General features: G+C 44.0%; 1 protein-coding gene and 1 long non-coding RNA gene across 2 annotated transcripts in view; one reads left to right on the top strand and one right to left on the bottom strand.

Moving 5' to 3' along the window:
* The window catches only part of LOC139822050 (uncharacterized), an 83,836-nt gene that overhangs the window by 34,844 nt on the left and 26,415 nt on the right, over window positions 1-22,577 (top strand). The gene's annotated exons all lie outside the window — the stretch shown is intronic.
* Window positions 5,296-22,577, bottom strand: part of LOC139822086 (probable G-protein coupled receptor B0563.6) — a 38,339-nt gene continuing 21,057 nt past the window's right edge. Inside the window, exons 4-7 of the mRNA XM_071793624.1 lie at window positions 9,283-9,432; window positions 8,449-8,696; window positions 7,783-8,070; window positions 5,296-7,439 (exon numbers count right to left, since the gene is read on the bottom strand). Coding sequence (XP_071649725.1) covers window positions 7,188-7,439; window positions 7,783-8,070; window positions 8,449-8,696; window positions 9,283-9,432 — 938 coding nt within the window. The 3' untranslated portion in view covers window positions 5,296-7,187. The remainder of the gene's footprint in view (window positions 7,440-7,782; window positions 8,071-8,448; window positions 8,697-9,282; window positions 9,433-22,577) is intronic.

Below are 22,577 nucleotides of genomic sequence, written 5' to 3'. Positions count from 1 at the left end.
ATCCTCTCCTTCGCGAAAATGGAGCCGCGATCAACAACAATGTCGGCGACAATAACAGATATACATTCCGGCCGGTGGCGCGGGCGTAAAGCGCGATTCGTCAAACTGTTTACGGCCATCGCGATCCTACAATGAATAATTGCCGCTTGTCGTCTCGCCCAGCGAGTGACCGCTCCGCTCGCCTCTGCAGGACGATTCCTCAATTTCAGCGCGAGTCCCCCGATCCGCGCGCATGCAAGAGAGAAGTAACGTTGATAAAGCGAATACGCTCGCCGTAATTGATGCAGCGCCGTGAAAAGGATATTTTCGTATCGTGACAAATGTCGTGCGAATCACGAATCACGCTTTACGGTAGATTAATTTCTATATTACCTGTCCGCAATTTGTCCGCGTCGAAAGTTTTTTTATTATTTAATACGCGCCGCTCTTATTTGCTTAATGCATCTTTGATGGCATCCCCGTCGCTGCTTTATTAAGATTTGAGAAGAAGGTGAAATGTGCATCTCGCGGGGAATGAGGGCTCTCTCGGCGCGCTCCACGAAATTAAAGTCGTATCTTCGACCCACCGGATGGGAGAGCGCTAACGAGAAAAGGGATAGAAATGCAAAAGCTCGAAGCAATATGTTTACTTTATGAGCAATTATAAATATTCACACGCGCATTTCTATATGTGCGATTCTAATCTTCTTTCTTTCTAAGATAACAAATGTTTTCGTTCCTTGGAATATTGGATTAGTGAATCACAATTAAATCTACGATTAAATACGATTATACCTTCGACCACGTGCGAAATAACATTACTATATTCTTCTTTCAGGACAATCTGTTGATACGCTAGTTTTAGCTGTTACATAATTGTAATACTTCTTAATTCTTTTTGCGGTCATTCTTTTCCATGAGAAACAACAAGAAATTCAAAATTTCGGTGGTAACAGGATTTTTCTTGTCGTATGAAGTGATGAAGAAATCAGAAGAAAATCTCGGTGGTATTTCGGCAAGTTCCCCGCGCCCGAGTATCACGCGAAAATTGCGATAAGAGCTTCTCGATTCGCCGAAGAAATAAATCGCGGGGAAACGTGACTCCCGTTCCTTGGAAAGATATATGATTCTATTTGCGGGAGCAACCGAGGTAGGCGACGATATGAGAGCGCGAGACGATAATCGAGGAGTGTGTTCCGAGCGGAAAATGGAATCCGCGCTGGAACCGCACCTGGAAACCGTCGGAATTGTGGCGCCGCGCCGCCGCCGTCGTATCCAATCTGAATATCTGCATGCACGATGCATCGCTCGGATTTATGTACTTGTTTTGAATTTTCCATTTTATTATTATTATCTTTTTTCGTTATTTCCGTACCCCGGTATTTCCCTGGTCCTGTGAAACGGAGCGCTTAAGCCGAGAACAAAGTCGCGGTTATTGAATATTTCTGTAACAGGTAAAGCAATTACGCAAGTGCGCGAAAGTTGGCGCAGAAATCGAATTAGCCCGTCGCTCAAAAATACATTTAACTATCTCCGAAGGAAAATTTGATCTTCCAGCTGGCGGGGAGTTTTCGCGCCTGCGGAATCGAGTCACTGCGACGTGTCGCGTCTAATTTTTCCGCAGTTGGCTTTTACGTGGGAGACGCGCTCGCGTCTACGGCGGTTTACTTTAGCGATAGCCGCGTTAATTACGAGGTAAATTGCCTTCGCTAGAACTCAGCCAACTATCTTCGTCTTGCTACACGTGGTCGAACTAGGGGACTTAACGAGAATTACGCAGTCTGTTCGGTCCTTTGTTTGACCATGTTTGCCCTGGTCCGCCTGGTCTTCGTGCTTCGAAGCGAGAGACAAACGGCAGCGGTCGGTCTCTTTTCAAACACGCTCGAGAGTGATTCGAATTTCGCGAGTTCCAGAACCAGCTCTCAAACTCAAACGACCCACGCGTTGCCGATGCTTAACCGACTAATTCACTTATTTGCATTAAATTCCACGCTCCTCGGTCAGTTCCCGGCAAGGTAAAGGGCAAGCAAGATAATTTCTATATTATATACTTCATTTCGTATGTTTTATTTAATTTTATCTCGCGTTCCAAAAAGCGTGACGTGCAAATTTAATTTTTCGCCTGTGAATTTAATCGCGAGATTACGTATCTCGCGAGCACCTGTCAAACGCAAGCTCCCAATTAGGCGTCGTTTTTTCTGCTAGAAGTAACAATCAATCCTTTTACTTACCTTAATCCCTCTTAGTTATCTGTTAATCAAAAGCGATCGGCGGCCGGATTACGTCATAGATACAATCAATATATGTACTATATCCCTGATATGCAATTCCAAGGCATGTAAATGCATCTCATTTACGTTCCGTGACTGTTAGGACAATTGCGAGTTAGCATGCGGGTCTTCACAACAGGCGGCAATTAGAACGGGGGTCAGATGGCACTTCGGCGATGCTGGATCTCTGATTTATTGATCTATTTCCGGTCGGATGTCTCTATCCACCAAGCGGCGCGGTCGGTTCTTCATCATCAACGGCGTACGAGAGAACGCGGGCGCGTACGAGCAAATCGGCTTCGTTAGAGGTTCAGCCGACCGGAAGAGTCGTTAACTACAGGCAGCGAAGTACACGCGAGCCATTTGCGTGACCGCTAATTTCGCACGCGCCGTGCTGTACGCGCACCGATATAAGCAGCCTGTATCCGGGTCGCCGGCGCGGTTCCATTTACACCCTAATAAATTTCCAACAATAATTATTGAACGTCCGGCCCTACCGGCGCGCGTTACATTATGCAATATCGAGGCGCAATCGAATTACGTTACCCGTAACGCGAGTCGTGTCGTTTTATATTCATTCCTGAAATTCTATGCATGTATGTACGTCGATACCATTTGTTCCCTTTTATCAATCTGCAACGGGATTTAAACCTGGTCGTCAATTTATTCGTGGAACGCGTCTCGCAATTTCAAGCAGCACTATTTTTAACGGTAAGTCCGTTTATGGGTACTGTCAGCTGTGTTATTAATCAAGCGTGTACATATATATACGTAAAATAAACATTCGTAATTGAGGCGACGGATGTCTGCATTTAATTATAAAGAAAATACGAATAATTAATTGTATTCAAATATCCGATATTAATAGAATTTCATTTGATTAGTGCGCTCGGAATAACTCGCATCGTTAGTCACCGAATTATTTCTCAAATTTAATTATGCGTTTATAATTCTTTTATGAGTTTCAACAAATTAAGTGACAACAATTCTGCTCTCGTGACACCTTGTTAGAGATTCGTTTTTTAAGGGACGCTTATCTTTTCTTACGAACTTTTTAAAAGACGTTCCTTCGTAAGAAAATTAATTAATGTAATTAATAAACATGACAAACCACCTTTGTAATGTATCCTTGATTAATGCCTCCTTTGGCAAACAATAAATAAGCAAAACGCTTTTAAAGGAGTTAATTCACCAGGAAGGAAGGAAGAGTCTTGCGGGATTTCGCAGTAATCGAAAGAGGTGCCGAAGGATAGACAGGGTACTCGTTCACCCCGTGGTGCCTTCGACGGCGAACGAAACCACCCTGTATCGACCCAGCGACGCCCACCCAAAGAGCAACCCCCACCATGGATGACCCCATCCACCGGCGACCGGTACCATTTCGCCTAAAAATTCCGGAGCGCGGTGCGTCGTCGCGCGCCAAGTCGCCGCTACTTTTTTGCCCGCGGCAGAGAGATTCCGACGAGATTCCGCATGTGGGTCCCGCATCTGCGGCGACTGTTGTTGACAAATCCATAAAACCGACCCTGACAAACTGATTTTTCACATCTGCACATTCCCGATTCGTATAACGAACGGAATTTTGTGTCGCGCGATATTGCAATATATTAAGACAGGCATTTAAATTGTCACGTACATTCAAAATGAGATATATTTTCTCGAACTTGGGTGATTTATGGCTAACAACGAAGTGGAAAACATAATTTATAAGACAACTTTGAATCAAAAGAAGTTACATAGTACAGGCGAGGCCGGACGAGGCGTAGGACTTTCTCATCGAAAAATAAACCACATAAATCACCCGCGGCAAAATTTATCACATCACCGCAGCCTCGTATAAAAAATACGATAGAGGCATTATTAAACCACTACCAGCGAAGCGACCGGTCCCCACTTTATCGTGTAGAGTATTGCTTTCGAGGCGATTTTATTCTCCAGACGCATGAAGAAGTATCTTCTCCTCTCTTTGTTTCCCAGAAAAGAGACACTTGACGGGTATCTTACACTGCGGCACCGTCGACGGTAAATATTTCGGATGCCTACGTATTTCAAAACTTTATTATGACATACAGTATATTCGCTCTCGTAACACACTTCTCCCGCCGTGGTGTATCTCCGTTATTCCCGAGAAGGACGTACGCGCGCTTAAATTATCCCCCCGAAACGATGACAGGATTCATCTATTTTACTATGCGCGCGCGTTATTATGTATGTACGTGTGAGATGTACCTCGCACACCCGGGGGCGTGTACATTTATAGTGGTCGAAACAAACCACCGCGCGCGCTATTAGTCTAAATTATTTCTAAATAGCGGTGTACCAACGATGGAGGGAGTTTGGTTACCGCCTCCACTTAACTCCGGCGAAAATCCCGCCGATTCCTCTTTCCAGTCCCTTTCACGTTTCTCCGCTGGCCGCTGCGCTGGAAACGGTTTTGCCGTAACAATACGGAAACCATCCGCCGGAGATTCTCCCCTGCCGCGCTTCCGCCGTACGTCGCGCTTAATCGGTGCTCTATATTGCAAGGAAACGCGCGTGTTATATCCCCGCGAAGCTTCACACGCGAGAATGGCTCATCGATCCGCGCGCGGTAAATATCAAAATTTCACGGACTGACGCATGACGCAAAAATCGATCGAAAGGAACGATTGGACGCGGCCCTGTTTGCACGAGTTCTTCCGCGAGGCTATAGGTACACCGAGCGAGCGCTCGTCATGTACTCGTCATCTGGTTCGACAGCGAGCCGTTGCTGTCGCATTCGACGTGATGAGCGTGTTGGCTGAAGCACCTCACGGGTTATTTTTACAGATCGTCGAAAAAACGGTAAATTGCTCCAAGAAAATATTAGTAATTCTCTCTTTTCTCTCTCTCAGAGAATAAAGTAGACAAAAACGCTGAATATAAAAGAAGTAAGATCAAAGTACTACTTTGGGGTAGCCGATGTTTCTCAGTTTGTAGGTAAATTATACGTGCTCCCTACAACTTTTACGCGTTTCGTTTGCATAATAAGGATGGGGGAGGACCCAGGGATTCTGAAAACAGAATAGACGTTTCTCCGAATTTATTTCTTCACGCGCACTTCGTCAAAGTTGCCGAACGAGACGCCCGGTCCGGGAAGGGAGATACGCGTCGCGAAATATACTTTGTTGGGATTTACGTATGCAAATAAGCGAAATAATATTACCATCGAACCGCGAGCGCGGACGGACGGATCCGTTGCGACGAATTTAATTATCGATTTCCCGGGGGAGAGAATATCTCTCCGTAGTGCGGCATCTATTTTCGAAACGCGATGCAACCAGGAGGTAGCGGTTTATTTCGGCGAGAGTTCGATGGAATATTATTAGCGTTGCCATCAGCCTGCGGTCCTTTCGTTAGATCCGTAAGGCGAGGCCAGCGGTTCGTACGCTCGCTCGTATATATCGCGATACGCTCTTTTGTTCTTTCAATACGCTATCCTCCTCGTTGTGAAATTCAATTCCCGTCCCGGGGGGTCGAGGGCGGCGTTACCGAGCGCTATACATAAATTGCTTAGGTCTAATCGAACGTAGCTTATCGACGGCGAAGATATATTGCGATGTTAAAATATTAATGCCGATATAACACAATGAAGACGAGACGTATGTAATCTCATCGGCGCTCGGTAGCGTTTAATTATATAGCACTCACACGGAAATAAATCACGATGATTCATCGCGCATAAAATATTTCTCAACATTATTCGTTATTTTAAGTGTTCGGAGAAGCTGCGGCACACCTTTCTTCGGCGCGCCTTTTGTCCTTCCGTTTCCGGCAATCCCGGAATTAACGCAGTCTCTTGCGCCTCGATTTCGCCTCGGTTATTCCCGTGGATTCTCGTGGGAACGATTCCCTTGTACGATCAGGTACTTGACACATTCGATTTTTCCTTTTCTCGTCCTCCTTCTTCTCGTCTTGCCTCGCCCGGCGCTCCTCGAGCACTCTCTCGTTTAATTTCCAACTGCGACGGCGATCGCTCGCGACTCGATGCACAAGTCTTGTAGCCGCGTCTCCGCGCGAATTCTGATAAATTCTTCGCGTCGCAATGCACACGGACGCATTGCGGCGACTTCGTTTCCTCTCCGTCTCTCTCTCTCTTTATCTTTCTCTCTGCTCTTGCACAACCCTCGCTTTCGCGCAAACTTGGTCGATGACGTTAGAAACTTTTCCAGCTTGTACTTTAAAGCACGAAAAAGTCCTGTGGGGTTTACCCGATGGCTTACGCAGAATTTCTTGTCTTTATGTACTTTCATCGTTGTTTCGCAAAGTTGAGTATTTCAACGTTCACGTATTCACGCTCGCTTTCGCGCGATCGCCGAACGAGCATATCGTTCAACGCAGTAAGAGATAATCGGATATCGGCTATTAATCAGGTCGGTCGATTTGACGTTCCCGGAATGGTCAAACGTTCAAATTTAACAGCAGCAATCATGTAGACACGCCCGGTTTTAAGCCGCGTTAGTATGCAGGAATGTTTCGCAGATGTGGCCATTCTGGTACTCTGCAACTATTTCCGGACTTCACCGGTACAATAGTTCGAATACTTTCTTGTGGATCGACTCGTAAGAAGATTCGTTAGGAAGCGTCCGGCATAAAATGTCTTTTCGCCGTAATTATTTCGTCGGTCAAAGAAACAGCTGTTTAATCACCGCAAGAAATTTTCGTTAGTTTACTATTATCACCATTATGCTCGCACACCTAAACGAGAATGTCCCACGTAATTGTGCTTAATCGGCGTACACATATGTATATGTTGTTTGGATACCCGACTATTTTACAGATTTTTTGCTCTCACACACAAACAGTCCCGACATTTACAGTGCGTCAGTTCCGCGACTCCCGCGCTAGATTCGAGTCCTTTATGTTCCACCGCTTGGCGACCGAGCGGTTGACGCCAGGATCGATGGCAAAAAATCCGTGTTAAACGCTGGCACGAGCCAGATGTCCGGGGGTCGCGATTGTGGTGGTTGGCGGGGTCGTCGTGGTTGTCGTTGGTCTCGGTATCGGGGAACGTTTCATGGGCAGGTTCCTACCGCTTTGGTCGCTCTTGACCCACGGCCATTGCAGGGTACGAATTAGAGTGTTCCGAAAGTCTTCGGAAAAGAGACAATAAATGTAAAACGTGATCGAGTAATTGATCACTTCCAGCAGATTGGCCAGCGCTCGGAACACCTGCAACCGAAACGCAGCGAATTAATGGACGGATTCATAATTGATGAAGTCACGTATTAGGGGCGGGAGAACATGCCGGAATAATTAAATCAATTATTCAAAAAAAGAAAAGGTAGGGAAAAATAAATTCTGATAGAATTCTTGCTGAGCAATAAAACGATGATGAGTACAAAAATACATAATTTGGAGAAAAAATAGAATTGTTTTCGTAAATTAACTTTTAATTCAACTCCGTTGTTAATTTATATTAAATTGCAAGCAAGAGTGAATATGTGTTCCAACGGTAATTGTCATTCGGAAGTGAGAGACAATGTACAAAATATTTGGGGGTGGATCTCCTCACCTGGTAAGGATAATGGCTGAGATTGGTTTTGCTGAGTGTGACGTTCAAGATAACCATAGGACTGACGCAGACTAGGAAGAGGATGCTGGTGCTACCTAAGAGCAGGATGAGCCTCCGTTCTTCGGCGAAAGTTCTGGGATCCTCGTCGCTGCTGACGGTTCTCGATAAGGTCATTCTCCGACGTCGCTCGCAGGACCTTCTGTACACTATCATTATTCTCAGATTGAATCCGGCGAGGAGGATCGTTGGCGCCACTTTAAAAACAACTTCTAACACCACCTTGTACACCTGAAATACATGTTCGCGATCACGAAGGGCCCGTAAAATTAGAATTTGAGGTTAAATACGATGGTAAACCATTTTAAGCTCGCACACACAAACACAATATAACTAAATAACGCTGTGAATGTTCCAGAAATCCTGACCTGCTTTATTTAAATGTCAGATCTCATTTTGGATATCAGATACTTTTGTGAATTTAGACGAATGGCGCACGTTCTACATATACAATAACTAGTATTAATAATGTTTTAAATAATTGATAAATGAACAGACACACAAATTAATAACGTTACATTCGGTTATTTTCGACTTTAAAGTATTATTTCGAAATTGTTGTTAGAAGAGAAGGGTAACTTCGCAAGCAGAAAAAGAAATATGGATTACCTGATAGTACCACGAGTCGAGAAACGACTGATTGTCTCTCCTCTGGTAGATTAGAGGACCGCCGGGTTCCAGCAGGCAGGTCGTAATTTCACCTCGAAATACGCTCGGCAGATAAACGAGAAATGTAACCAAAGGGATGAGCACCACTGTTAGGTGAGGTGGTCCGCAGAGTGGTCGCGTGTGTCCGGGATGACAGACGCTTACGTAACGCTCCACTGTCAATGCCAGAAGCATCATTACTCCAACCCCTATGCATACAATTAACCCCTATATCTCTCGAATATAGTGCTATGTCGAGTCGGCCTTAAAAGCTCTTTTCGTCACGTAGGCACCTGTGCGTTTTCACACACACAATAGCTATTACAGTGTCAATCAAAAAATTTTCGCAACACGTTTCGCATCATCTACAGAATGGTTTAACGCTCTTTTTCTCTTCGCGCCCTATTTTTTTTTAATTTTTTTTTTGTACTGGCATCAGAGCGAATTTCTAATCGCTATAATCGCTGTAACTTATAAGAGTTGCAAGATACGGGAAAGCAAAAGTTTTCCGCCGCGAGCGAGAATTCCCGTAACGAGCGATCTTCTGTTTCTTTCACGAGCGATGCGGAGAGCATGGATAATGCAGATGAATTTATTCTCTCCTCCGTCCCGAGGATCAGTTGTTTCCGCGAGAATAGTGTTAATGAAAGATAAAAAATGCGAGTGAGCGAGAGAAAGAGAAAAAGACAGAGAGAGAGAGAGAGAGAATGAGAGAGGAAGTTGATTGGACTATTCGCAGGCGTAATTTTGCAGTACGTTCCGCGGGATTTTCGTCGATAGCGAAATTCAGCGTACCCAGGCAGCCGTTCCCAAGGAAGAGCTCGAGGTGAGCATGGTAGAAGGCCTGGAGCCAGCTGTTCCATCCCCCAGTCTCCTTGTGGATGAGCACCCGCAACGCGAAAGGAATGCAGAAAAGGATCGCGAGGAGCGCCGCCGCGGAGTAACCTGCAACAAAAAAAAGGAGCCGAGCTCGTAGTTAAGGAGGATGATCGGACAGGGAAAAATGAGAGCGGAGGCCCCGAGACCGAGTTAACTTGATTTCATAAACCCGGAACACAGCGGGCGAGTGTTGCGCACGATTCATTTAATCATTCTCGCAACTTCTTTAAATATTCTGTCACCGTGGTAGAATTTTTCATTCCGCCTCCACGGAAGCCGTCGCGTAGAACGACGGAAATAGGATTAAATCACTCTTCGGGATCTATTACGGGATCCCTCTGAATGTTCTTAGCCATTTCTACCGTTTTATATACTCTTCGCGTTCCTGGTCACGTAAAATGTTAACGCTTTCATCGTAATTCTCCGTTCTCTTAGCCAAATGTCACTTGTAAAATAGCATACGTTTCGCTCAGTCGTTATTCAACCGTTAGCGTCACACGAACGCGCAGTAGTTTTATTTCCCGCACGTATCACTCTCAAATTAAAACTTCATCGATATCTCGTGAATTCAGACAATCGAAACGGGATACGCACTTTTTGCCAATTTTCATTGATTTCCTGTTTTCGTACGGTCGACCGCGCCGCTAGTTGCTCCTCGTCTCCTGTTACGGGCTTTTACCGTCCATTGAGACCAATTAACGCTCGTATTTACCGTTTCGTTCCGCGGTATTTCCTGAGCGCAATTAAATGTCGACGTCTCCTTCTCCTGCCTCGTACAACGCAAATTGCAGAGAAAATTGCTCACATACGAATACAAATGTGATGAAAGAAAGTTTCCTCGGATACATTAACAAACATTTTGTTGTTTAAAATAGTTGTTTGTATAAAATTGACAAAACTTCTAGTAAATTATTATTTCATCATTAATAATTACATACATGAATAAAAAAAATGTATAAGCGTTATTTCGGTTTAATGTAGATCAGTAATTATTTCTGAATTATCTTCAACCAATGTACGGACGAATGAACTCCAACACCAAGGCAGTTTTATCAACCCTCGCTTTGTCGTACCGACCCTCGAGCTTTCAGCTGCCGATAAGCTCGACGAGCTTGCTGGTAACGCACGTTCCTGTGGTCGATGATAACCGAGCAGTGGATAGGAAGGGTGGTTTCAACCCCTCCAGTCGTTGCCTCCGTTACCAACCGACCTACATTTCGCGTTCTGCAGCCATCTCATAGAGAGCCTTCCCTAAACACTTTGTTCGTAGAACGGCACACTTTAATTGCGAGAGAAAAGTTCTCCCTCGGTCTTCTTTTCTTCCCTAAAGTTTATTAAAGCATGCGGTACACGCTCATTGGAGTATGAAAGCCCGCGCAAGAATCGCCCGGAAATTGGCTAATGCCGCGTGAATGAAAGTCGAGTTTTCCGCTCGGCTACGCGACGCGTAGCCCGTGGAAGCTCGTAAAACTTTTACGTCGGAGCCGTCGCATTAAGGCGAAATTGCATCTTTCCATTTAAATTACGATTTCTTGCCGTCCGTCAGTAACAGTCACGAAGAACCCAGCTAGGTTTCATTGGGTTTCACGATCTCTTCGCGAATCGGCGAGTGGGTAGAGTCTAGTACCTCCAGGATCTTTCCCTTGCTTTCGTCATTTTCTTCAAATTACTTTCTTGATGCGTGAACGAAACTCTACCCGTAAGTAAACACGTGTGTACAAATACGACGTCAAGCACCGCATCCACTTTGGCAAAACAGGGACGAGTACTTAATTAAAATTACGCAATCTCCAGATAATGTTACGACATTAGTTCTTTATATAATGTCGTTTATTTATCGACAAATTAAATTTGGGGAAAGTGGTATATAATAAGTTACTGCATTCTCTCTTGATTGAAATTGAAGTAATAGAATTTTTAAAATTGAGAAATTATACGCATTATAATTATTGTCCTGTAGTTTATACTCTGGACCTTTTGCGTGCGCGAAGCTTATTTTCTTTTTTCATTGTATTAATGTAATAATGCGATGTAACCTAATGTAATAAGCTATCGTAATAAGCCTTGAAAGTATCATTATTTATCCTTTGTTATGTGGGACGCGCGAACAGAGTTACGAAATTGAACTTATGCGGAAAATGATATATAAGTCGTTACGTTCTCTCTTGATTGAAATTGAAGTAACAGAAATACTTTCAAAATCGAGAAATTACGTAATAATTGTTGCTTCAGTTTATACGTTCTGAATCTCTCGCAAGCGCGAAGTTTCTTTTATCGCATTAATATAATAATGTAATAAGCTAATGTGCAATAGCTAATGCAATAAGCTGTCGTAATAAGCCTTAAAATCATCATGGACTTATCCTTTGTTACGTGCGAAGAATAGAGTCGCCAGTCCAACGAGACATCCGTTTGACGAATGAATTTGAAAGTGCGTAAGATGAGAGGAACAGCATCTCAAAGTGACCGTCGCGCCTCAATTACCGGAAACCACCGCGGCTGGTCCGTGCTTTCCATTTTTCTGGAAGGCGACGGGCGGACGTCGGTGGGCGTCGATGCTCGTTACGCACGCAGACGCTGCGACTGGATTAATGTGTCAGTGACCTGTTTTCGGGCCACGGTTCGTTTACTAAACCCTATCACGTTGATTGGCCGATTCCCCCATTTTGGCACTTCCTTATTTGTCCACCGAAAACTGACTAACGAGAAAAGGGGATGAAAGAGGTGACAGATCCATAAAGTTTCAATTGATAAAGCCGTTGAACAGAAATAAATCTTAGGACGCACATTTAGTTCATTTGGCACAGACATCTGTCTATCGCGTGCGACACGAAGGTCGAGAAACTCTCACGAAATACGCCGATCTTTTTTTCCCGAAACAGCTGTCATGTATTAGATCATTGATTTACGTTCTGCAAAACGTGGCTAAAACTTTTTTCCCTTTTCCTTCGCGTCTAATGGAAGTGCTAGCAACGCATTATCGTTTGACACGTTTTACGAGCGTCTTGAGTGCTTCGTAGAGATTCAATGGTAATAGTATTTATATTAATCGGATCATCGAACAAATCGAAGTATTTAAATTTCGCAGATAATACGAGGTCTGACAATAAAGTTCACGAACTCGTCACGGTGCAATTGCTACATATCTTATTACTGATTATCACTGTGATCCTCTTCAAAGTAGTCCCCTTGGGAAGCTACACACCGATGCCAGCGTCTTGTTCATCCTTCAAAGTGCAGTTTTGGAACCGTGAAATGGCCCCTGCCGTCGGGTTACTTTTAATTATTATCATTAACGTCATTAAACCGCGTTCCTTTCAATGTTTCCTTTATCTTTAGAAATAAAAAAGGGTCACACGGAGCCAGAATCGATGTAACTTTTTATTTTCAAAAATAAAAAAAACATTGAAAAGAACGCACTTCTTTATGACGTTAATGACATTAATTAAGAGTAACACGACGGCACCTTTGAAGGCCATTTTACAACAACAGTTCCAAAACTGCTTTAAAGGATGGACAAGGCGTTGGCATCAGTGTGTAGCTTCCCAAAGGGACTACTTGGGGATATAGTGATAAGCAATAATGTATCAATTGTACCATGACGAGTTCGCAAATTTTATTGTCAGACCTCGTACACGATCGATCCATTCGATTACATAAATGCTGATAGGTAACTGTATTTTTTCAATGAAGTTTCGAAAGATATAAAATTTCAATTTGATTCATTTCACGTTAATTACCTTCAATAAAGCGAAGCGAATATTGATGAACGAATATTTCTATGCAATTAATGTCGTTTCGTTCAATAATGTTACATTCAAATTACGTGCAAATTGCTGAAATTCTTACAACTGACAAATACCATGTCGCGCAGTACAAAACGCTGCATCGTTGTCACGTCTGAAGTTAATATTTTGCATCCACCCTGCATCCGAGCGAGTGCGTGTGTGCCGACAAATATACAGGAATAGTGAAGAAAAATGTCGCGATGTCTCGCCGGGCGACGTTGTCGCCCGGCATCCCGCGGCGACATTTTACAAATCGCGTCCTCCCGGGCATGTTTAATTTATCGAAATCCTGAGGGAGAAGCCAGCTGTAGCGTCCATTTGTCAACATCCCCGCGGCGTAACTACGACGTCGCGCACCTGAACGGATACTTTAACTCCATAAAAGCGGCTGTTTTCGCGCAGATCGTTAATTGCGTCATTTATTTATGTCAAAAGCGCTACGGTACACGCGTGCTCGAATGATTCGCGGTCGGTCGGGGTAGGCGAGTTTCAAAAATGGGATAAGGCGGCTTGCGGCTTATCATATTGGTGAACCTGCCGATGTCACCGGCCGGGTGTTATCTATAGAATATCAATGTCCTGCGATCGAAATAATATAAGAAAGAAAAAACATTTTCTCAGATAAATGACAACGACATGACATGCATCCAGATGTTATTCCCGGATGAAGGCTAAGACTGGATCCCATATCTTCTTCGAATCGAGGCCTAAACATAATTGTTCTAAACAAATTTATCTGATCACAATTTGTATGAATTAATGTAGAGATATTTCATTTTATTGACTCATGTTAAAATTGGGTATAGCATTTATAAAAAATAATGGATGTTTGATCCGAGGCAGCGCGGTAGAAGTCAGACTTTGAATTTAGCGGAGGGTTTTTTCCTACAGTTTACGATACGTCTCGCTGTACTCACCACGCCTCCGCGCCGGTGTTCACACCACCTGTTGAAAAACGCACGTAATACGAAGTTCCCATTACTTCTGCAGACGCCCGACGCGCCCCATACCTTATTCGTATCTCCGTCGAGTGCAGCCGCTGCATTTATTCTCGAGTTAATAAACTGCTCTAAGTGGATATCCCCGAACAATAGTTATTAGACACTCCGGAATCTTTGTTAATATTGTCTTGGATTTAACTTTCGTTACGGTATAATAGAACGTTGTAATAATCGTGATCTGTTGTAAACGGGATGTAAACAAAAATCTATAGCACTCTTCGCCGCGATCCGTAAAATTTATTAGCATAAAAGATCGGGTAGATAAGATCTTTTGAAACGATATAGAAATCAACGTTGAAAGCAGGAGGTATATTAAGCTATCTAAGCCAAATTATCAGAACAAAAAAAAATTTTATATAGAATTAATTTGCTAATTATTTGCCATTTTTTGCATAACAAATAATTTTGGTATTATTAACTTTTTGCTTTGACTTGTGTATGTTTTTTTTTATAATAGTTGGATAGAGCTTAATCTTAAGCTATCCAGCTCTTCGTAACTTTTTAATAGCTAGAGCAAAAAAATTACTTTTAAATGCAAAAAATAGCAAATAATTAGAAAATTAATTCCATACAAAAGTTTTTGTGTTCTGATAATTTGGCTTAGATAGCTTAATATACGTGAAAGCAGGACAGTGACCCAGTCGTTGGAAATTCATAACGACTAGAAATGGTAGCGGGCGGAATGAGGGTGAGTGCTGCAATATTGCACACTCGGTAATAAACCATTCCGCAGTAATATCGTAGCGCAAGGGACTACGAAAAAAGAGCATTACCGATGTTCACGCCGAGATTCCCCGAGATTCACCACCGTCTCTTTAATCGCTGTTTACACCAGACGACACGGACAAAGTTAACGGATTAACGGGGGTATGTTAGCCCCCCCCCCCCCGAGATTCTCTTTTTGCAGACAGATAAATCGCATATGTCTCGCGCAGCGAACGAATTGCTATTTCGCGACGCGAAGATTCGCTCGGAGACGGATTCCGGCTCGCACAAAGCACGAATCAATCGGGAACGAATCGATCGATGGATCGCGACTGTTTAGAGATTCCAGCTCGTCGATCTCGGGAATTGCAAGCGGTCGCGGCGGCGGCGACGCGCGAAAAGGCAAACGTCGATACCGCGTATACGTTGATATACGACTTTCGCGTACCGGACGTACATACGTGTACGTCGCGCGCGCGGAAAGATTTAATTCGCGTGTGTTCTCGACACGCATCTCCGGGGAAATAACGTCGAGAGTATTGCCGCGCATATCGCTCGATATTCCGAGCATTCGAAGGAATCGTCCTTAGATAGACGCGCGAGGGATTACAATAACTCTTTTCTTTCCCATCGCGCTCGTCTGCAGAAACGACATATCTGCCGTGCAACGACTCGATGCTCGTATCCATTCGATTAAGATGTATGTACGAGACAATCGAGAAGACAATGGGAAGCTTTTGGAGATAGATTTTTCTGTTGGTTGGATAAACGCACGTGGGATTACAAGAAAGTATTTTTTTTTTAATTTTTTTTTTGCACAAAACTACATAATTGATCCGCCCTCTGACGATGAGAGAGAAAAGGATCGTTAACGAGTTGGCGCATTCGTGCGTCGGAGCGACCACTCGTAGGATTTAAGCCACGCTCGCTAGTCGACGGCCGGATATAGAAGTTTTAACTAGTCATTCGACATAACGAGGGGGTTATCTAAGAAGACGAGCCGCTCGCGCTCGGTTCGTTCGGTGCTCGGGAATTAACGACCGTTCTCCGTGCGTTTGCATACAAAGTGCATTCTCCGCTCCGCCGGCCCTCGTTATCCTTTTTACTGCGCGACGCCCCCCGGGGGAGCTCTCCGCGAATGCGAGGCCTTCCGCCGGGAATAGACTCCAGTGCGAAAGGAATTAAATCGTTATCCATATCCGGGATTCCGGGACGCCGCGCCGTCGACGCCGCTGCCGTCGCCGCCGCCGCTCCCCACGTTTACGACGCTCAATTTACTCCGTGTTACTGACGGATACGCAGGTTTACAAGCCTCCCTTCGAAGTGAGATTCGTTTTATTGCATAGAGACGAAGTTTGATGAAATATTGTGTAGCATCGTTTGTCCCTTATTACTCATGAGGCAGGACAGGGCGCGAATAATGGTGCGGCTGGACGATATGACGCTAAGCTTGCGCCGGATGATGGATTTAACTTCGTGCGAACACTTTATCTTTATCTCTGGAACTTTCCTTTACCAGGAAGTAAAAATATCCCATGAAGTTTAGAATTAATCTAGATTTCTTGCAGCGCACCGTCATTCATACGTGTGTTTCTTTCAGTAAAACAGCAAAAATTAGTTCTATTTTTTATGTTAAGAAATTGATTCCCAGAATCTTCCGGCGAATGACCACGTGCGAGTAATTGGCCAGCCACTAAACTGAGTTTACTCACCTCCGTTCTTCTCCGAATCGTAATTTCATGAAGTTACACGGCGTCAACGGTAAACTATGGGCGGTCTTATCAAAATAACTCGACCTCGACAGATATGCCTACGAGCTCGTGGCGAAAATATCGACCGGAAAGATCAGCAGCGAGCAAACTCATAGCCCCACGGTCGAGTCTCGTCCTCCCCCACGATCGTAAACATATACGCAAGTTAAGTTACGAGTCATTTCAGCCGTTCGCTATCTACTTCGACGAGAGTTCCGGCATTTCGGACGATCTTGTTTCCATGTGCATGAGTTCCAACGCCGCAAAATTGCGATCGGCGTGGTCGTTCGCCATGAGAAAGCGGGAATTTTCGCGGAGCAAAAAGAATTGCGCGGCGGTAAGACGTGACAGCCGCGATTGAGCGCTTCAGTATGTCGGGCGTCAGAAAAGTTGGGCGAACGTCAGGGCGGCACGACGAAACTTTCCCGGAAGATTAACCGTTGTCCTAAATCGCGCCCGGCAATCGGACACCGACGCCCGCCGTATATATCCGCCGTGAAATCTGTCCCTCCTCCTGGTCGTTATATCAAAAAATTAAACGACGTCAAGACGGATGTATACGTCGGCGAAGACGAATCTTGTCCTACGACAACGTGGCGCGAATTCTTTCGCTTCGGAAAAGTTGAACCGTATCCCGCGCCAAGAAAGATGTAGCGTACTTTTTAACAATGCGCTAATCCTCTTAGCATCAACTCGGATCGAATTAAAAAGTAGACGAGTGTAATCTCACGTCGGAAAACTTAGATCGCTTAAAATTGGAGAACGTATCTTTTCATCGTAACAGTTATATGTGAAAATTAATAATAGCCAACAATAGTTCCGTATTTTATTCTTTTTTTTATTCATGTATTCTCTGATTAATTCCTGAGCTGTAAACGATTGGAAATCAATTGGATTAAAAAAAAATACATTTGTTTTAATTTTACTGTTCGGGCGAAAAACGCAGAGTGTTTTCTGCCGCTTTAATCTTTCGAATCTTTCGAAGTAATTCCGCCAGTAATTTCCCTTCCGCGATCCGCGTAATGAGAGTGTAAATTCGCGAGCTTTCACGGGGTAAGTCTCTGTTAGTAAATAAACGTCGCGACGGCTTGATGTGCGGTATACGCGCGGAAATAAGAAGACCCGCACGTGCAACTTGCGCGCAGTGGTTTCGCCGTGTACGTGAAAATGTATGGCATGTGGCTTGGAATGACGCGCCGTGGAACGTTAAGTGAAGCTATAATGGTCCCTCGGCGCAGTCTGCATGGTCTCGATTATCACACGGAGGCAATACATCGGGGACTGTAAAGACCGGAAACGTCCTGAATAGAGAGTACTCCGTATTCTCGCCGCACATTTAACGTTAAATATGTGCCATATCTGAATTTTGTTTGCCGCGCGTGACTTACGTCGATATCTGACCGAGAGTGAATCGAGCGTTCAGCGATAGAAATCGGGAAAGCAGTGGGAATGCGAGTTCTCGTATACGGCGAAGATTTCTCCATGTTTTACTCTTCGCGATAGGATTAAGATAATCTTTTTTTTTTGTGCCGATCAATGCATGTCTGTGAACGTTAATGGATTTTCGATAGCGCGTCCCGCTTGGCAGCGTTTACATCCGCGAGGTCTCGCGCAGTGGATACGACGGAGCTGACGAAGGTAAAACATTCGTTTGTCCCTCGTAATCTCGAGTTGTCTTACCTTAAGACCGACCTTAAGATCGGGGCCACTGAATCTCCTTAGTCGCCGGCTGAAACGCGATGTCGCCGCCATGCAAATGCACGGCTTAAGCGTCGAACGACGCCGCTGCTGTTTAACCGCTTCTGGAAATGCTTCATCGTACTCGCGGGAGCAAGTATTACGTATTTTCTTTTAAAAGTGAATAAGCGTCCTCAAATAAATCGTCCCGCGATAACTGCGATTTCATCGTACGAGAGCGGCAAAAGGGTACGGCATTGAAACGGATTATCACTGCGAAAGTGGAGGAGAGAATAGAGGAAAAGTCAGAGAGAGATTCGGTGAGAATTTTTCCAACCTCTTATCGCCGTCGGACGATATGAGAATATGTTTGCGCAAAGGGTTTTTCCTAGATTCGTTTTTTAGCAAAAGTTGGGCGATAGGGGATGCACACTTTGCGCTGTTCATACAACGCGCGAGATATTTGACGAAGGAAAACCAAAGCCGTACTCACGTCTTTGATTTTCCTTGAAGATATAAAGGCGAGGTCAACGTGCGTTTTTTTGCAAGAAAAAAAAGAGAAGAAACTTCGATGTTCCGTGCGAAAACTTCCGTATCAATATTAGGTTCTCCCGTGGCGCGAAGAAAAAGCGATCGCGACAGCGGCACGAAGTAAATTGAATTGTTAATTATTATCTTGCGCGGTAATGTCGGGGTGGGCATGAATATTTATGGGCTACAGGTAGTCTGCAGTTTCTTAATATATCGCCAGGCGCTATACTGAATCCTTAAATCCACGTCGACACCGCTGCGGGAGGCATTATGAATTTATGAATTTCGGATCGATTATTATTATCATTTCGCGGAGACGCAGCAGCGGCTGGCGTAATTCCGCGAGTGAGACGATACATATTCAGTAGAGATATTCTGTTCCCGATCGATTCTCGTTACCGTGCGTATTCGCGTAATTTATTCTTCTTATATTTCTTATCAAGAAGATGGGCGAAGAATGTTCTCGCTTCGATCCTAACACGATCGCACGATTGCACCTACGTATTCGAGAAGAGATGTGTTACTTCGGATCGAAGGGTGCGAGATAAGAGTGCTCGTCCACATCAGATTTCTCCCCGGTCAAATTGACTGTCCTGCTCGCGAACGGGCATCGTCAAAATGACACGCGGATTTCCAGGAGAGTGAATCGATCTCATCCATTCTGCGTTATTCAACGTCGAGCCACCTGTCCTATACGTGACTATTGGCAGCCCCCCTCCTCCCCCCCCCCCGGATGCCAAGACGAACGTGGCCTTCGTCGCATATAAATTGCAAAATCTACTGCGATCTGGGATTCCGAGGAGCAGCTAAGATTTACTTTTTCAACCATTTTTTAATGTCGCTCGATTCCGAATGTATTACCCGTTAGTGAATCTGACGAATTATATGCGGAAAAAAATGATGTTGTATCAACAGCAGTCTAATTGAAAATAATCTTGTTAATTTTATAACAGTATTTTATAACAGTATTAACGAAATAAATAGCATTTTATTAAAAAATGAAAAACTATATTGAATTAACAAAATTTTTTTAATTAGACTGTTGTTAACTGTACTGTTAATAGATACATTTTTTTTATACGTGTGCGAAGACGCAATGTATAATTGCGTAATAATTGTATAATTTTACACACCCCATTTGATTTATTTCGTAATTTAATTAAGCAATGCGGTTTTTAGGTTTAAGTAGTTCTGGATATGTTATTGTGTTTGTGTATCTTCTTTTTTATTTTTAAGATGTTATACAGAAGAAGATAATTTTATTCGCATAACGAGTTCAAGAATACGGCGAAGTTGTTTTTGACCCAAAAAAGTTTGCAATTTTTCTGGCGAAAGTACAGGAATCTTCTCCGTGATCGAATTATAGATATACTCACAGAGATGAATCCGCACTAAAATGCTGAGAGCTTTTTACGTGACAAATACTCCGCATTCATTACGATTCCTTAACTCGATTTACCAACTTCTTGTCCGATTATATTACGATGAAGAAGGACAGCTCGAAGTTTCTGATATTACCTTATCGGGCCGATCATCATTGGTGTATACGCGGAGGGGATTACGAAACGAGAGGTATCAGGTCTTGACCTACCTTTCGCGCGAAGTTAAACGTTGATCCTGCGAAAGTGAACGCATCATCCATCTTAACGTGACGATAGCAAATTACGAGGTAATTTCGCGACCGTCCTTCAACTTGTGGACTCGGCGCGAAACGCACCATAATTCGTGATGAAACGATTTCGAAATCAGCTGTCTCGATTGACATTTACATGAACTCTCGACTTCACGTATTTCCCATTCGGGCAAATTGATTGTTTCGATATAGTGACCGTTTGGAACGATTTCACAGTATCGATTTCGGCATCGAGTGCTATTTCGCGCGGCTCTCGCTCTCCCAGTTATTTAACGTGACGGTTAATACTCTCCGGCGAGAGCGCGGGCGACAATGCTCACGTGCGATCGTTAATATTCATAAAGCCTGAAGTAACCCGCGCGCCGTTATTCGGATCTGTAACACCGCTGCCCCTGTGTGGATTTAATAGATTTTCTCCGTGATAACCGAGCGAGAAATCTGCAGTAGGCAACGATCTTGCGCCACGACCAACAGGCCCCAGAAGTCAGAAGAGTTGTTCGAAGAATCGGGGAAGGGGGATTTCCTTTAATATTGATATTCATGAAATGTTTTTCCAAGGGAGAGTTGTCGACTGAGAGACGCAGGCGCACGCAGTTCGATGGCTAAGCCTTATTTGTCCCCTCTGTTTCTCTTTGGTTTATCCGGCTTTATAAATGTTTACTGTGTCTCTCGAGATAACGTTCCCGGTGCTCTTGTAATCACCGTGGCTCAGTAAAATATCTTTTCCGTTTTCGCGTAAAATCGTCACGCACGTCTCTGCCTAATTACTTTGCTGTAATTAGAACGCAATCTCGATATTTTTATAAAAGAAGATAGGAGGATCTCGATGAACTTTGGCCTCAGAGAAAACCTTACGCTACGCGAAATTGTTTTGTGGTCGAGTACCAACGTCACTGGGCGATTTATTTAGAATGTTCTAAATGGTAGAATTATAGAAGACTGAGAAAAAGGTAATAAAATGCGAAGAATAAAAAAAACGTTTTAGAAGAACATTAGAATTTTATTAAAGCGAGACTTCGTTCATCGACTAAATTAATCGGCGAGGAGATTATTATGCTTACTTTCGACATCGACGTAGTAATACCGTCAGTGCCGCTTTATTTCGTCTGCCTTTTCTTTCCAGACACGCGCAATCCCTCCGTTAAATTGCCATCGCTTACGTAAAAGTTAAAAGCAATAAGCCTGCTTCACGCGCGCGGTGACAAGGAGCCGAATCTCCGTTTCTCTTTTTCTCTCAACTCTCGTCGCATTATTCGTGTAAACGAAGTTTCCTGGAGTGTCAAAAATACGATAAATCTGCACACGCGTGTGCGCGCAGGTGTTACATGTTAAAGGAATTACTTTGAGGCGGACATACATGATGCTCTCTCCGTTTCGGATAATTCCTTTGATCAACGCTTGTAGGGAACCTGATTGTCTTCTCGGCGGGATAATCAAACTCAGATGGCCCTTTTTATCTTGTCCCTCGTTGTATCTCGATGTATCGAACATAGAACCGTCGGACAAATCACAAAGGATTTTTTCGAAGAAAACGAGAAAAATCCAGTTATTTTTACTCAACAAAAGAACCATCATAGTTTGATTTTTTTCGACTCACGCTATAACATTACAAATGAGTAACGCAAATTTCCAAGTAGAGAATTTTACCAGATCGCGTTAACAGGTGTCTTTTGTCTGTCAATAAATACTTGGAGAGAGAGAGGTTTCTTTATTTCTTTTACGTCGCTACGTCACGAGACATGCATTTTAACGCCTTTCCGCGTTCTCGGATTTCTAGATTTAGAACATTCCAAATAAATTGCCCGGTGATGTTGGCACTCGACCTCGAAATAATTTCGCGCGCCGCAAGGTTGCACCTCATCTGGCCTGTAGGCTTTACTTATTGTTAGCCGCGACAACAATAGGCGCGGAACGAGAGGAGAAGCGAAGGCCGCTTACCCGCCGTGCGAGGCATTCGTAAACGAAGTGCAGCGGAATCGAAATAGGTCACGGCGGCGGAACTTGGGAGAGAAAATGGTAACGGCGTATCGATAAAAGGTCGTGGCGCGATAAAACTACTTGGAAGTCGCGGAAGCCATGGCTCGCGCCGTTATTCAATCGTCTTTCGGCAACGTAGTTTAACGAC

The sequence above is a fragment of the Temnothorax longispinosus genome, chromosome 11, assembly GCF_030848805.1.
Source record: "Temnothorax longispinosus isolate EJ_2023e chromosome 11, Tlon_JGU_v1, whole genome shotgun sequence".
Taxonomy (NCBI): Eukaryota; Metazoa; Arthropoda; class Insecta; order Hymenoptera; family Formicidae; genus Temnothorax; species Temnothorax longispinosus.
Note: the sequence above shows the minus strand (reverse complement) of the source record. Positions and strands in the feature narration are given on the sequence as shown.